At 42.3% G+C, this 17756-nt stretch overlaps 1 protein-coding gene across 1 annotated transcript; it reads left to right on the forward strand.

The window, feature by feature from the left end:
- The first annotated feature begins 10319 nt into the window (after positions 1-10319).
- On the forward strand, positions 10320-13437 carry LOC131887994 (ubiquitin carboxyl-terminal hydrolase 36-like). Its single transcript, XM_059236750.1, has 3 exons — positions 10320-10625; positions 10791-11140; positions 11212-13437. Exons 1-3 carry the CDS (start codon positions 10383-10385, stop codon positions 13145-13147), a joined length of 2529 nt encoding a protein of 842 aa, XP_059092733.1. The 5' UTR covers positions 10320-10382; the 3' UTR covers positions 13148-13437.
- The last annotated feature ends 4319 nt before the right edge of the window (positions 13438-17756 follow it).

A 17756-nucleotide genomic window follows, 5' to 3' on the forward strand; every position in this document is an offset into this window, starting at 1 on the left:
CAAATGCGTACATTTCATAACACGAAAACAGGACATAAGTGTTTTACCGAATAGTGGCAACAATTTTAATCCAAACCGGATGAAGTCATTGAGGCCCTCATTTATGGCAAAAGCAACCCAATGAGCGAGTACGCAGATATATCGTCATATCCAGGAACTACACATTAGAGCGAGTCTCAATAGCAATTGAAGGCCTCCATTTACACGTGGTACTTTGTTGTAATTGTCCATTCCATAATAACCTTGCAAGTTGTCCCTCACTGACAATATGGTGTCAAAAAATATGGCCAATTTCACGGGCATCCTCTCTGCGAGCTGTCGCTTTGTTCTTGCTTTATTGTGGTACGATTTCTCGATGAATTGGTTATTGAACGCAAAGGAAGCTTGTAATCGAAAAAAGGAATATTTCTTTGAAGTAATATAAAGTGTACCGGTACGAGTATATCATTGGCGTCTATTTCATGGTTCATTTTTAAACAAATTTGTCGTTGGATTTGAAACTTGCTCTGTGATGGTAAGGTTTTGTTGGTTGTGCTACCTCCAAAAGGATTTTGAATAGAGCCTTATTGTGTTTCCAATTTGCAGAGTTCCTTGAATCTTTTGAGAAAAAAGTTTGCAGTGGGATAGTGTTAAGATTCTGTGAATACATTTCATTACATCCCGTTACATGAATCAGAGTTCATCCTTGAATGCCGCATGAACACTACTGGAGTATTACCGTTCCAAGGTAATATATGTACTGAATACATTCACATCGGATCAGATGAGGATTTCCATTGAGTTTTCAGTTCCATCAATTCAATCATGTCACATCTTGCTCATTTGATAACTCAACAGAAAGAACCGAAGATTCTGGCTTTGAGTAAGGTGACTTTTCTCTCTTACTAGAGCTTCATATCCAGTCCCTTTGGTCGAACTTTGAATTCTGAGATGCTTTTCAGGTAAGTATAGTACAGCATCCACATCAGAGGGGGACATGATTTTCTCGCAACTACACAACAGGGGGATAATCATGTTAACTTCATTTCAAATCATGCAGTGACCTTGCCACTTGTCATCGAGACGTGGCCAAGAGACAAGTGACTTATCCTCTCACCCGAGCTGTCATTACTATTATGGTTGACTTCCATCAGTTTTAAATCCAGTGGAGTTGATCGGGGTGTGAGTTATGGCAAAGTACATACGCAGACTTCACTACGTATATAAGTACACGTACGGTATACTGTAAGCTGAGGGATGGAAGTCGAGAAGACGTTTGTCTGAATTGATCTCGTCGATAACGTTTCGCGTCAAACTAAATCTATTTGATGGCAATCGTTTAGGGAGTGAAGAAACTGCCAGCTCTTTGCTCAAGGGCCATCCAAATGGGCGCAATGAGGACATAGTCTTAGTAATCGAAGATCAACGCTCGTGAGCTCATTAAAATCCTAAGTAAGGGTTGTCACGATTGATGAAGGACATTCCTGACTTACTCATATTGTCAGTCATGTTGCCTTTGGAAAGAGAAAACAAACATACCACACCACAAATCATATTGATGGTGACGGTGCAATTTGGTCACAAGATGACGAGGTTGATCGCTGAGAGCAATTCTTCCGACTATCCTTTCAGGAAGCCAATGATTAGACCACCGAGGTGTGTGCAAAGTTGCCTGATAGCCAGTCCAGTTTTTAATGGTAACTTGACGCGATCTTTCACGCCCGAATGGCATTGAAAAATTGCCCAAGAAATTTTCTGTTTAGATAAGATATGATCGCAAGCTGCTACACCGTACACTTGTCCTTCTGCAGACTTCAATCGCATCCAATTTTGAAATACTTTCAAGATCATTCTTCTCGTTACGAATGCACCCAAAACAACATGGTAACAAAATCCAAAAAAAACATAGCACGCCAACGTATTGTATATGTGAGTTCGCAGATCCAACATGAAATCAGCGTCATGTGGCGCTACTAACAAAAAGTAGCTTCTATAATTCTCCGTTCGAATATTGATATCATCACTTTCTTCTGACAAACTGGTTTCAAATCTTATGATTACACGCCAATCCAGAATGCTCCCAATGGCGGGGGCCGTTGGTCCATGGAATTCGCACTAAGTACGCTTGTCGTACTGGCTCTTCGATTTTCGTTGGCGCTGTTCGGAACGTTCGGACATATTGAGTTGTTCCTCGAGCGGGTCACAATATCCCGAAGCTCCGGATCGATTCTGCCCATGAGTAAGTCTCGGGCCCAAGAGCGATTCATCTCAGGGTTGAGCTCGGCGTTCAACATGGAATCCAGATAACACGGAGGATCCGTCTTCAACACAACCTTAGTGTACGAGGGTGGTGCGTCTATTTTGACCACGACCTCTTCTGTTTGGTCGGCTGAATCGGCCGTGGTCGCCCGGGCGGCCGCCTCCTCATTAGGTATGGGCTTCTTGCAGCAATAGTAGAGGATCAAAAGGAGGAGCACTGACTTTCCCAGGAGCAACCCCGAAAGGGCAATCAGGTTGTACATCTCCGTGTCGACCATAATGCGAAGTGATAATATGTTCTTTTGACGCGACGTGACACTACTACTCCGATGCTACGTTGCCGTGTTCGTCGATAGAACTTTGTTTCGATTGCGACTTAAACATTGAAGGGGCATGAGTTAACGAAAATATTCCGACACACGATTTTTACAAGTCTGAATACGAAACGATCTTCATCACAATCGGGCCAAACTCAACTACGCCACTTCTCACTTGATCAGCTCGTGTAAGTAGTCTCACAAGTAAGCTGCTCACAAATGCATTGATTGTTAAAGTAAGAGGTGTAATCCCCCAAGAAGGACGTGTTCACTTGACAAACACTAATAATTGTGCACAAACAGCTCTTGAAGGTCGAGTCCTCTTCCTCCTCATCCTCATCTTGTAGGCCATGTCCGTACTTCAAGTTTCTCTACTAACTAGATCTTGCACTGATACAAATGTATGTACATGTACAATGTGCCTGCAATACTGTATATCAAATGAAGTGCCCTCCAACAGTACGAGACCAAACTTGGTGGAAAAACCAGTTTGCTATTTGTAAAGACACAACCGCTCAAAACAGCTAGTACGCGACTAAATATGATGCTCCCGATGTACTCTGTTTCGCTCGAGCACACTTGCCATAGACTTAAAGGAATATATACCATTAGAGGCTATTCCTTAATTGGCTAAGGGACATTGATTGGATAGGAGAGACCTGAAGTAATGGGAGCGGAAACCAATCCAATGAAGAAGCGATTTATCTTTGCGTTTGTTTGGGTCTGGGTTGGTGATCATTACAATGCCGTCGGTTTCTAAGCACTTGGGAAGATAAAGCTCCATAATAGCAGCGAAGGCTTGAGGATCAAAATTTTGTCTTACTACTAACTATGAAACAAATCCATGGATAGAAGAATGACTCCTAGTTCGTCAATGAAAATCCCTCGAGATTCAAACATTAGTCAAGTCTCGGGTCTTATCCAACTTGTCTGATGATCAAAATAGAGGCAGGCATGGTAGCCCGTGATCAATTGAGGATATTTCTTTGTCCATTCAGAGTAATAGAACAAAATTAAAGCTTGGATAATTTTTGGTCGTCAATCATCGAATACTATGCCATGATGAATCTGATTAAATTTGACATCAATACGAGCCTATCACACTAAAAAACAAATAAACTGTGTTCATCCTCAAAGTGGGAAAAATCAATCCGTATAAAGGGTTGCTACCGGCATCGGGGTTTGAACCTACGACACCTGGGGAGAGCATTCTTGCCTTGTTCGCGTTGCAAAAACAAAAAGAGAAAGTAAAAAGTAAGGAGTGAGGGACCTAAAAGTGGACGTTTTGACAGATCAGAAATAAGATAGCAAAGAAATAAGAAGAAACGAAAAGTAAGAAGTCCCAAACCAAAAAAATGGGACGTTCTCAATCAACGTTGAACGATTGAATGCCCACCTTCTGTTGCTTGAATGAAAGTTGTTGGACCTGTCTACATTTAGAAACTCATTTTTCCACTGTGTATCGTTTTATCCGACCTGCCATCAGTGGGTGGGAATTTGAAACTCTTTAACTTGTAATTTTTTAACTAATGGCTGGAGTTTTTGCCGTCTGGCAGTCCTGATTGGAGCTGGCCCGAGAGACTTTTGGTGGGATGAATGCTTAACATGAGTTCAGGGCTGACGGAATGAGGTTGGCTTTCAATCGAAAAATGTATATCTTTTCATCAAGCCTTAGATTGGCCCTAAATAGATAATGGCAATGCAGTCGCACTTAAACTTGTTCAGATCAGGGTTATGACACAAAAACTCAAGATCTAATCTCTATCAGTCAAATATTGCCTCAAGAGAGTCGGTTAATGTCCCGGTTACCAATTCTGGCCAGCCCCTTTGTTAGTTATCTATTGGCAAGCCTGAGTGCACGTTTGTGTCAGTGTATCCGTATGTTTTTCATAAGAAGAGATGAGTTGCAAAACGTGGAGACGCCTCAAGACGTGAGAGAGACAAGTGAAGACAACCCTGTGGGGGCGGTTCTGGTGGGCGTAACCCCCACGACTGGGTACTCATGATTTTGGCTTTCTACAACAAAATTTGGTTATCTTGTAAACCCAGTGAGTGAGTGACCAATAGTAAGGGTACTCACCACTTAGGAGCAATGTTTGTATGCTAGTTGACAGAAAAGAGCAATAATGATGATCTTGTCCGGCGTTACTTCCTTTTTAATTTTTTAGCTCCTTTTTACTTCAAAAAGAAAAAGTCCTATATTTAAAAAATATATATGTTCTAAGCCCCTCTAAGAAAACTAGAATTTTATAAATTTACCTTACCTAATTGTAGTCCTTACTTTTATTTCATCAATTTATATGACGTCATCATATTAATGAGAAAAAGACACAAGAAATGAAAAAGAAACTCTTGCATATTTGAAATTGTATGTGGAAACATGACCCTTTTTATTAGACAAGTATTGAATATCAATGTTCTGAATTAGGGCTGGTAAGGTTTTCATCAATGCCTAATGCTTTTGTTCCTTAGTGTTATAACCACAATAAGAATGCCAAATTAAAAAGAACAAACATAATCATCATTGTCTCAAAAAATTGCCTTGAATAAAATCAATCCAATGGGTCATGTTAGAGATCAGATTACACTGCTTTCATCTTAAAACATTTTCTTGTGTAATAGCTTTACTTTGATATCAATATGGTGTTGCAGAACTCAGGTATCATTTTATTATGCAATATTAAAGATATAGGTGAAAGATGCTGGTCTTGCTGATTGGTCTGAGAGGCAGCTTGAACAATGCAAGAATCTCCGCCCCATGTTTATTTGCTCAAAGTCAGATGGTAGCTCTCTTGCTTGGCCTGCCATCTGAAGATGGGTGTCCCAATTAAGAGATATCCCCGCTTCGTTGTCAAAGCCAAAATTAATTATTACCTTACCATTGGGAATGATCATAGGTTGCCCATTTATACTGTCAAAGCATCTGGCCTCTTCTCCCCAGGTAAAGTTTGTCCAAATCATGATGCTGAGAGTTATTAAGACAGAATTTTCCTTTTCATTGACTATCGATTGATTTGGAAGGCAGAAATAGCCTTTCAGAACGAGTCGGTGCCTATTTTTTGACAAGGTAATTTGCATTTTTTTGTGCAAATTCAGGTGACTTGTTATCCAAATTTGCTGTCAATAAAGTCCATATTTATGTGCAAAGTTTGGCCGGCCATAGTGATGTGTTTCGAACCGGAATGTCAACCTTTTAGCTTCAAGGACCTCGGTTAGGGCTCCCATCACGAGCGCAAGAGTGTACCTAAGCCAAATGAAAACTGTTTAATTGCTTGGCAAATCATGACCCTGACTTTCAAGGTTTCGGAACTAGGGCTGCTTTAAAACTCATTCCTGATATTTAGTCTTCAATGTATGGTACCCCTTTTTCGTTTATATTGGGAGCCCTACCAGAGGTTTTTCAATTTTCCGGTTCGAAACCACCCGTCACTTGTCATAAGTACCATTACCAATCTGTTGGACAATCCATTTCAAAAAATGCATCATTATTTTATCAATATATAAGATACACAACCTTAATTTAAAGCCGATTCTCCGATTTTTTGGGCTTGCTTGTTGATTTAGGTTTAGGATTTATCTTAGAATTTCGCAAGAAGAGTCTGTTTTGCTGGACCTGACCCTACAGTGCAAAAACGAGTCAAGCAAAAGTCAAAAAATCGAAGGACTCGTAAAAGTCCGACTTTTGCCTAACTTGCCCCACCACTAGCACCTATGACCTTCCCTTCCAAGATTCCAAGAGGCAAGGCTGGACCCCAAACATGACACTAAAACATGCCCACCCTTAGGACCCTAGCACCCTAATACAAACATGACATCGCTTGGGCTGAGAAACTAGTGCCCTCCCTGTATTAGAATATAGGGCACTAGGAAGAACCATCTCAACGCTAATAATGAAGTTTGCGTACCTTTTCCTCATGGTTTCAATTTGAGACGATCAAACCCGGATCAAACAAGACTTCACCATCCTTGATCTTGAAATTTTTGCCTGATTCTTGGTCAAAAGGTGACTGATTTGTCCTTACATTTGTGATATTAATTTATTTGAAATAAACTATGTTTAGTTCAAAAGCGACACGTTTTTTCCCCAAGATCTGCAGCATTATTGCAACAGAACAGTCTGCTTATGTGTAGATTAAATGAATGCCCTGGAGGCTGTATGTATGTAATACAGGGCGCTAGATTCAACAACAAATCGTTTTTCCCACGACACAAGAAAAGCATAAACGTAACACATACAGAAGCATTTAAGATTGCAGAGCAAAGGACCTGAATTGAAAAACAACCACAATTCAAATGAATTTTGAAATTAAAATCTTTTAATTTGTTTTTCTTCATATCGACAAAAATTACTAGTTGCACAGTTCACTATCAACTTTTTTCCAATCTCCAAAATGAACGCCCCAATACCTAACGCTTGCGATTTTCAAGTTTCAAATGCAAGTTAAGGTTCTCCATTGTTATAAAAAATTCGTTGTGTTCAGTTGACGCCATTAGACTCTCCACAAGTAGATGATGAAGGTAAGGGCGAATGGTCTCGTCCATGAAGGATTTAAGTGTGGTCCTCCAAGATAATGGAAAGCTCTATGAGCGTATCCAGTTGAAAGTTCAAAACGTTTGAAACATGTTGTTGGATATATCGCACGTTTCAGTCTAGAGATAGTATTATGATGTTAACTCTGTACAAGGCGTTGTCCAGCCACATCTGGATTATTCCTCGCCTATTTGGATTCCAATAAGTTAAGCAGGTTTCCAAAAGGTCAAGCAGTAACAAATATGTTTTACCAGGAACATTGAAGGTATCAGAGTTCTCTCATCGGCAATGGCTGGAAAGTAAGTGTACAGAATTAAAAAACGGTACGAAATGTACTTGATATTGTCCGTTTTCAATAGCATTCATGAGCCTTGTTCCAAACCAGTTTTAGGGTCAACTGTTGTGACCTCAGAGGCTTATCTTGCGCTTTAAGAGGACCTTAACACCTCCGATAATCCAGGCTAGTTAGAACAATGAAGTCCACCTCTTTTCTTTCTTAAGCTCCTTCATTGTTCAATTTCCTCCCCTCAAATATTCGTTGGGACTATGAAGTGTTTGATTTTGTAGCAGGATTCACGTTAAGCTTGGACAAGTTTTTGACCGAAGTGCCTCACCAACCCTACATTCGACTGCCAACTCTAATTCGTTGGTGGATCAGACATTTATACATTTTAGTAAGTAAATATATTTTGCGTTGAATTGCTGGGAATCCCATTCCTAGTCGTGGTAAGGCAGTCCGCAAAAACGCATTCATTCACAAGTGGCTTTTCCTATTTGCAAGGTATACTTCGTTGCAACATTAAAAAGTAAAATTGAAATGATATCATTAATGTTGAAATAAAAAAAAACCACTCAGGTTGTATGTTTTATGACGCTCTCATTTTGAAATTATAAAAGTTAACTAAAATTAAGCTCTAGTTTTCTCTGAATCTACGAATTCTTAAATCAGCAACTCTTTTGATTCATAATATAGTCAACAGTAACCATTATCATAATGTTTGCGTTATTTTTGGCTAACTTACAAACCGTTGCATATGAATAATGCATATACGATAGAAACGTCTTCTTTATGCTGCGTCCCAAAAACATCCAAAAGCCATTTTTATGACATCAAATTATATAGCTTAACAGTTCTGATACACAAATCTATAATATATGAAACCTGATTGATAAACTTTCCTTTACAATGCTCAAATAAAAAGGCAAGTTTTTTGTGATATATCTACCTAATAGAGCAACCCGCAGGAGATGTGGGTGTCGAAGTGTTCATGCCCCACTGACATTAACGATCCTGTTGGGAAAAGAGCCCCTCGCTGTCGCAAAAGATCAAGACGTTGATCAACTGGATGATAATGAGCCGGTCCAAGGGGGAATATCGCACCTTCTGATGGTTTAGGATCGCTCCAATTCCTGCGGAGCATATGGTGGGAGGAATCCATCCCCCGGCCAATGTCCAATGCTGTGACCCTCATTGGCCAACTAATTCCCTTGAGCCATGAGGATCCTGGGTAGCAAGTGCCGGTTCGGAGGATACCTCGCTCGGTTCGATCATCCCGTAGAGCTCCAGCACCGCCAAGGTGAGTTCCAAGTTCATAACCGAATCTTGACAAGAACTGAAACTGTTGCCAAACACAATTTTAGTATCACCTAATTTTCACCATAATATAGCCTGTTATAGATTAATTGAGTGATTTATCAAACACGTTGACGGCTTGGTCCCTGCGATTTATGGAACCACATCTTCCAAGAAGCTTGAGTTGGATCGAACCCTGATCCAAATGATTTCGAATGACATGCAGCCAATTTCGATTGTGGAGGATGAGTTTTTTTTTTTATTTTTCCGAGCCAGCCATGAATCCCAAGTATTTGCTCCCCTCAAGACAAGTCGTTTCGAAGACATTGATAGAGAGATTAATACCAGCCATGTTCGAAGAGGTGCAAGGAGAATTGGTCCAAAAGCTTGTTCAAGCAAAATGGGTGCTCTGTCCCACTGATTTATGGACTTCCAGAAACGAAGCACCCAACCTGGGAAAGATTTGAACAAATTCAAGTAATCAGGGTTTCCCCAAGGTTAAGAAATTGATCCAGGATATTTCAACGCAATGGAATTCTACTTTCGAAATGATGAACCGTCTGGTGGAGCGGAAAGGACCCGTTTCAGACCTCTTGACGGATCCTGGAATGAGCTCCAGGTTGGCGTGGTTGACTCGACAACGTGGGAGGTGCTTCATGAAGCAGTTGATGTACTTCAACCAATGTATGAAGGTACTTTGGAACTTTCTGGTGAAAAAGCCACAACTGGATCAAAGGTTCCAAGATTCTGATTTTGCAGTGCACCAATTTCACGCGCAGTCCCTTCCGGACTGATAAAACACGACTTAGCCCAAGCTGTTCTTGGACATCTCAAGGTCGATTTGGGGAACTTACTTGGATCCACGGTTCAAGGCCGATGGATTCCGTGATCCTATCAATGTAGTAGATAGTCAAGAACAAGAAAAGCAGACTAACAGACAATAGTATTTTATCAAAAACAGACAAAATTAACAATGACATCCCAAATCAAAAGTAGATTATTGAATGTTCAAAAAACACCTGTTTGTTCACTTAAGTACTGTAGGGAGATTGAAGGATTATTTTCGGCGATAGCCATTATCCGTAAGCAGCTAATCATATGTTGCCATTACCAATTGAAAAATGACAAAATAAGTCACATTTTAGGATTTGCAAATTCATACATCCTTTTGTTGCGCTTTGCGAATACAAAGCCCTGATTCTATCTTGTTATGGTCACAAGTAACACACATAAGTACGTACCAGCTCACTACGTTGCTTACCCATTTAATCTTTTGCTTAGTAGATTTTCGTGACTTGCATGCTTTTAAAGTTAGTTTAAAACATAGAGCTGGGCCAGAGCATTGTTAATAACTTATTATAACAAGTGTCTAAACTCTTGTAGCATATGAAGAAACATCCTAATTTCCGATATGGCTGTTTGCTCCTAAGATTGGTCAGAGTGCTTTCCGCCTTGTGATTTTTGATATCAACATTGGGCCAATCTAAGATTGTGCGATTGTAAGACTGGGATTTTCCATCAGTATTCTTATCCAACCAACACCATTCACCAAAACTTTCTAGCAAACTCAGCACCAAGGACTAAAATAGGGCTGTCGGATTTGGTATTTTAGAACAGACTACCAAAACTGGCCTCAACTTAGCCATATTATCCTCACTGATTCAGCTGTCTCTTTTCTATCTGTTTCTCACATCCGTTGAGTTCGGGACCTTGCTCATGCGGGATGGCAATCAACGGCTACATGGTTCACTTTGATTCGCCGATTCGCCATTTGGGCTCCAGCGCCTTAAACGGCATTAACGGGGCCTTGGGCTTTAAAAACAACTTGATCTTCCTCAATCCTCACAAAAAAGGCAGTCCCACCGCCTCGACTCCGTCCTCCGGAGCGGCACCTCACAAGGGCTCGGGCCAGGTCAATGGCCACGGCGACGGTGGTGCGGCCAGAGATGAACCGCCGCGACCCAAGGTAAGAAGGCCCAGACTGGCTTGAGACTACATAGTGAGCGTCACGTCTTCTCGCCCGGTGGGATAGAGAATATTCGAACTCGCGCAAACCCAACGGCTCAATTTTGATGAAGCCTATTTGAATGGTTGTCAAACGAAGGCGTTTCAATTCTGATTGTTTTGGCAGATTGTGTATTTCCCATTGCGTGCGGTGGAGGTGGGCTATCATCGCCAAAGATCGTCTGGGGCCGGCATGTTTAACATGGGCAATACTTGCTACTTGAATTCGACCCTCCAAGCCCTGTTCCATACCCCGGCTTTGTTCAATTATCTAATGAGTGATTTCCACAAGCGGGAATGCGGCAAGAATGGTTCGGGCGGCTTCCTCCAGACCTGCATGATATGCATTCTCACGAGTACGCTCAAGGATACCCTGTCGGTGAATGTAATGCGGCCCAACCGGGTGTACGAAAAGTTGAAGAATATTTGCAAGCATCTCGTACATGGTCGTCAAGAGGACGCCCACGAGTTCTTGAGGTGATTATGATGACTTTAAATATGGGGAGTTTGAAGTGGCCTTACGTTGACTTTCTGTTTTCGTCTTACAGATATCTGATTGAATCGCTTCAGAAGTCGTTTCTCGTGTCGCGTCACGCGCCCAAGAATTTAGATAATGCTAGTAAAGAGACTACCCCGTTCAATCAAATTTTTGGCGGGTACATGCGGCAAGATGTAACCTGTCTGAAGTGTAAGTACGTGTCTGTTACATTCCAACACTTTATGGATCTCCTGCTCGACATCAGACAAACGTCCAATATTGACGATGCTTTAAATATCTACTTTCGGGCTGAGCGGATCGGCAGTGGTGACGGAGTGAACACGTACAAATGTGAGAAGTGCAATATGAAAGTGCCCGCCAAGAAAAAGTGCTTCATTGAACGACCTCCCATAGTGCTTTGTGTTCAGCTGAAGCGATTCAGCCTTCTTGGTGGGAAAATCAGTCGCTCGGTCCAGTTAAGTCGGCGAATTGAGATGAATGCTTTCGTCAAAAAGAGAGATATGAGTGTCAGTCCCATGCCTCCACTTCAGTACAAGCTAGTGGCCATGATCACTCACGTAGGCCCTTCGCCCAACTGCGGTCACTACACGGCCATTGGTGAGGCCAGTAATGGACAATTCTTCCAATTTGATGATTCCTCGGTTCGGCCGATTTCTATCAATCAAGCCCTTAATACTGCTTCATACGTGGTCTTTTACGAGATGACCAAGCAGAGTAAGGAGGCTTGGGTTGAGCAGATGAATGCAACGGCACTCCCAAAAGAGACACTCTACAAGCATCCCTCGTCTAGTAAGCCTTGCACGGCCACTTCCTCCTCGTCGTCGACGACTGTATCATCGCAATCTAACGGCAATTCGCTATCTAACACGAGTTCATCACCAGTTGTTCCGAAAGCCAAGTTCTCAGGATTGAATGGGACAGTCAATAAGTTGGGTGTCGTAGCTAAAAGCACCCTTTCATCCTTGCCTCAATCATTAACGGGTCTGAAGAAGCCCGCTCAATTAGTCCCTTATGATGGAGCAGACTCCTCCGATTCTTCTGAAGACGAGACAGAAGCGCCCAAGCAAAACGGTCGCAACTTTCCCGTCGCAACTTCTTCACCCCTTTTAAACCCAACTGTAACTACTAATGCTTCTGGTAATACTGTGCCCAAGTCATCGCCGTTTGTACCTCGATCAGTCACCGTAAACGCCTTGAAAAGGTCGCAGGAGCTAAGATCTGATTCTTTAGCCATAGAAAACGGCTCATCCACCACCAATTCGGTTTCAAAGTTGTCGGATCATGGCCCACAAAAGGATGTGAAGACTTCGGGTAGTGGATTGTGGCAGGTGCTGGAAACTGAGCACCATAACCCATCAATCAGTAGTGATAACTCCAATGGCTCTACATCGGGTGCCTGGCATATCACACCCTCGACCACACCGCCCACCACAACTATGGCGGGTGCCATGGTTAACGCGAGTGAAACGACAGCCAGCCCGACTGTGAACGGAACGAAGAAAAATGGCCAAGATCCACTGGAGCTATCTGATCATGATCAACTACCCCAACCGCGTTTGAATGCCACGTTGCCCCAACAGGCATCGATGACGTCCTCCTCGACTGCGTCGTCATCACTTAGTAATACCCCAGAACACAGCCGGTCCAATAAGCGAAGTAGCAGTATCGAAGAGTATGAAGCCGAGTTGGATCGAGGCAGGACGAAGAAGGTCAAAAAAAGACACCCCCAACGTTATCATCTCAATAACGATAGAGAAGCAGAGTATAGTTCAAGAGCGTCCTTTAACTCGTCGAACTTCAATCCGTTCCAAGCTCACCAGAATAAAAGCTACAACGGAAAAGGTTACCAACATCACCATAGAAATGGTAGCAACAATCAGCTGCCGCACCGGAACCAAAGTTCTCCGAGTAATCGAGGATTTGCCTCACGTTCCTCATCATGGTCAGGATCTCGTGTGAAATGGAAAGCCTACTCGCAAAAATAAACTGAACGAATAAGAGATTCGGAAGTTGTGGGAGTTTCCCGGGAGAGATGTATGTTTCTGACCTTGATGCTAAAGATGGTGCAAAGATTTGTTTGAATCGGTCCTCGCACGGTATGGCCCGACTCGAGTGGTTTGATGAATCTTCCTCACTGAACAAGATTCACCGGTGGGTGTGGTATTACCATTCATGCCCGAACGATCCTTAGATCGGTTTACACACTATACTTTGTGTTTAAATGAGCATACGATGCGTTTGATTTGTTCAATTCAATGGTTTACGGTATACTGATTATTCTACTGAACAACATTCTTAACTCGCTCACATTGAGATTAGGGTGACGTATAACTGTCCCTTGATTTTCAGCACATCCACAGTCCTGTTTTGTTTGAGGTTTGATCTCTTCCATTTGAAATGGACATGCATTGGACCATGATTATGAATTTCAATAAGAATTGGAAGACATTTAGGAGAACCCCGCGGACTGAAGAAGTCGAAAATGTTCTTGAACTCGATTGGAGTAGGTATATGTATGCTTTGAACGTGATGTCCTCTTCTTTCGCAAGTGAAGCACGCGAGATGTAATGTTCGGTAAACTTTTGTCAAATGTGACGACACACAGTGGATAACGACAAGTTCCCTTTTGTTTTCTCAATGCACAAGCTTTCGTATAATGTCCGGATCCACCGCATTTCCTACACAAATCATAGTAATCCGGATCTTAGGCCTTGGCCATTTTTCTGTCCAAAAATTAGGCCGTATTTTTTCGTAATGCTGTACATTTTCTTCTAGGTAAAAATGACCTGCCTTTAATTGAAGAGATCTACGTTTTATATTTAACTGCTTCAATTCGAAAAGTGGCTTAGAGTTAATGAACAAGCTCGTTCATAGCCTAAATTTTTGGAAGTTAGAGGCTGATGAGTGATGACACAAACTCAGTGTGCGGTAGGAATGGTCAAGATTACGGTAGTCTGGTAGAGGTCTCAGATCAAATATACTCGTGGGATGCTGAATGTAATATGGCCTTGAATGGAATGATGACCAAACATTACATTGTCACCAATCTACTTCAGACTAGAATTAGATCTTTCATTGCGTGGTGATGGATTTTGTAATAATGCCTTCAAACCAAACTGTGCGACTCAATAGGATCCAGCAATTCGTTGAGGGTGCGGGAAGGATTTTCAGAAGGCACGAAGGGGGAGGCCCTTAATTTCTTAACACCCTGTAATTCCCAAGGTATCGATACTTCAATACTGGGGCATTGAGGTTGGGCATTTCTTTCTGCTATTCTAACGAGTAGAAACAAAAAAATCAAGCCAAGATAGAACAACCAAAGTTCTGCTTGAATGAAAACCATTTGAATGCTAAAAAGTGCACGGAACAGCGCGGCGAGTTCCGTTCCCGACAGATCGAAAAAAAAATCTTCTGTAGAACATTCCAGGCGAAAAAAGGTCCAGATTGTGGAAACCTTCCTCATCCTCGAGAACGGTGCCCAGCACGCGAAGCTACATGTCTCAAATGTTCCAAATTGGGTCATTTTGCCAAGCACTGCGATAAGGTAAAAAGGCCATCGAGCGTCCACGCCAAATCCAGTGATTCACCTTTCACAAATGTCGAATGGAGAAATAGATAGGTCTTAGTTCGTCACATCCAAGGTCTTGATATGTCCATTGTAGCAATGTATAGGCCTCCTTCTTGTTCTGCAAGCTTGTTCTTGTCAGCTCTCAAATTCACAAGAAATGAGTTGGATCAAGAAATTTGCTCGAAGGTTTTCTTTGTATGGGACTTTAATTTCCCGCTAGTGTTGTAGAGTGGGAGGTTAGTCCCGATGGGTATATTCCCATTTCGAAATCAGCATCTCAATCGACATCGCAATACCTGAATGTGTTCCGATAGGTGGGAAAAAGGACAAAAATTCCAAAATATAGGAAGACTTTGTTCAAAAGGAAATGCGAATTAGCAAGAAGGCTTAATAGCACTTAGAATCCAGTAATTTTGTTAGTCTTCATAAAAAGTTGCACGTAATTCAGGGTAATATTAAGGCCTCCATCGAAAATGACCAATAACCAACTAAGAGTAAGGTGGTTCATAAGGTCAGGTTGAATCCAAAGTGATTTTTCTCTTGTGTGAACTCTAAGACAAATATGAAACACTCTGTTGTACTTTTTGAGGTTTGGCGAAGCCTTTAGCAATGTAGAGGCTATGGCTAATATGCTAGGGCGATCAGTTCTCTTGTGTGTTTTCAACTCCACTGAGTTCTTAAGCAACTGCTCATTGTGTTAATGACGAGCCTGTTTGTGTGATGACGTTAGTCAAATTCAGCAATTTGATGATCTTGTAGTCACAGATCAAGATGCTTCAGTGGCCATCAGGGACTTGATGCTTTCAAGAATTTCTCTTGTCCTTCCTGATGGTGTGACATCTCAGTTTCTGATGGGATGCTCACTAGTTCTTGCTCCTGTTTTCTCGTTTTTGATGCGTTGCATCTTGGACTAGGGCAAGTTCCCCTCTTCTCTGAAGGTTAGCTCATGTGGTTCCATTTTGAAAGGGGAGATAAGTCACTCCCCAGTAATTATAGGCCGATCTCTCTCACTTCGAATATTGCGAAGGTCTTTGAGAAGATCATGAAGTTAACTTGTTGAATTTCTTGATATTCATGAAGTCCTTCCTCCTGGCCAGCACGGGTTCCGAGCACATTTGGCACGGTTACCCAACTGATTAACATATTGAGGGGTTATTGAGGGACTAGAGAGTCATGAATCAGTTGATGTAGTTTATCTCGACTTTGCCTTTGACAAGGTAGATCATGGGCTTTTAGTTAACAGGCTCCATGAAATTGGGATCCAAGGCAGGGTTCTCAATTGGTTAAAAGTTTCATTTCTGGTAGGAAGCAATTGGTTAAGGTTGAGGGATCCCTTTAGTGACATACATGATGACCTCGATCTCGACCAGAGATACCTCGATCTGACCAATTTGCTTTCTATCATAAATGAGCTTCTTTATCCAATTGATAACCTTGCCTTGGATCCCAATCTCATGGAGCCTGTTAACTAAAAGGCCATGATCTACCTTGTCAAAGGCCGTGGCACAAGTCCGAGATAACACCACTACATCGACTGATTCATGGCTCCTCCAGTCCCTCAATAAACTTGCCTCGATCCAAGATGCACGCATTCAAGTATGAGAAAACAGGAGCAAGAACCTGTGAGCATCTTTCAGAAACTGAGATGTCACCCCATCAGGCCAGGGGAGCTCGAGAGTCTCAAGTCCCTGATGGCCTCTTAAAGCATCTAATCTGTGATCCACGAGATCATCTAATGCTTTCAACTTGACAAGCCTTGCCAGTCCCAACAAGCTCATCAATAGGGCAATGGACTGTTGCTCCTAAACCAGTGGAGTTGAAAAACACACTAGGAGAACTGATCTCCAAGTATGTTGGCATAGTCCCTACATTGTCTATGGCTTCCCCATCGACCTCAAAAGACCCAACAGGGTGTTTGATTTTCTTAGAGTTTGCATAAGAGAAAAAACGCCTTCGGATTCGACCTCACCGCTTGAACAACTCTACTTTCCTTGTTCAACTGATCTGTCTCAATGGAGGCCTTAATGCTACCTTGGATTAAACCCACTTTCTTTGAAGGCTAGCCACAACTACTTGGATTCAAATTGCTCTGGAGCCTTTTTGCAACTCTTTTTGAACAAATTCTTATAGAATGTTGTAGAATGTGCCCCGCCCTGTGACACATTCAGAGATTCATAGAGTGGAACAGACGTCGCTTCGAAAGACTAGAATCATTTTGTCTAAGGCTACATCTACGGGACGATTCATTTTTCAGCATTGAAATGAGATCAAGCTCCCCTTAGGTGGTAAATGACACCAATCATAATCTTATCTAGCTAGTTTGTTTTATTATACCCGGGGTTCATTCCTTTGAGCGGTCTAGAATTTCTTCTCAATCGTGATGCGTGTTTAAGCCTGCTAACTAATATTGATGGATATGATAGATCGGAATATATAAGTTGAAGAAATGACTTACTCGTAAGACAGAGGTGAGGGGTAGTTCCGTGCGACTTGTGGCTCGTCGGAAACGGAGTGATGTATTTCAGGATTATCGTCAGCTAAAATGGTTCTTTACTGCCCTACCTTCGATGTGACTGCCAACGGCCCAAAGAGGGTGAAACCTCTGGAATCGAGTCAGGGTTCGACACGGGGCCTATTGGATGTTGGAGGTTGGAGTGCTGCTTGTGAGACCTGACCACGTGTGTGTCACCGGCGATCCTGTATTTCCCACGGCTTAAACTTGGACTCTTCAAAATGTCCAGAAAAAATCGGCGCTGGTCAGCCGACATCGGTTGGAACCCAAAGGCCAATTCACGAGGACGCCGTCAGCCCCAGCATCATTAACCTTAACAGGGTGCTTTGTCGTGGGCACATATCGCTCCGTCCGGCGTCCCCTGGCTTCGTCTAGCGACACCACAAACGAAAGTTGTGGATGTTGGCCACTGGGTCCACAATGAATGTTTCTCTGTTCCACTCCTCTTCTCCAGCTCTTGATGAGCGTTGAGCGCCCTTTACAACCCCTGATGTCCAGCTGTATCTCTCTGGGT

Source organism: Tigriopus californicus, chromosome 10, assembly GCF_007210705.1.
Source record: "Tigriopus californicus strain San Diego chromosome 10, Tcal_SD_v2.1, whole genome shotgun sequence".
NCBI classification, from domain to species: domain Eukaryota; kingdom Metazoa; phylum Arthropoda; class Copepoda; order Harpacticoida; family Harpacticidae; genus Tigriopus; species Tigriopus californicus.

Excerpts from the sequence above, each read along its gene's own strand:
- LOC131887994 (XM_059236750.1), top strand. The coding sequence starts at position 10,383 with ATGGCAATCAACGGCTACATGGTTCACTTTGATTCGCCGATTCGCCAT. Across the intron at positions 10,626-10,790 it reads ATGAACCGCCGCGACCCAAG|ATTGTGTATTTCCCATTGCG; the intron begins GTAAGAAGGCCC and ends TTGTTTTGGCAG. Across the intron at positions 11,141-11,211 it reads GACGCCCACGAGTTCTTGAG|ATATCTGATTGAATCGCTTC; the intron begins GTGATTATGATG and ends TTCGTCTTACAG.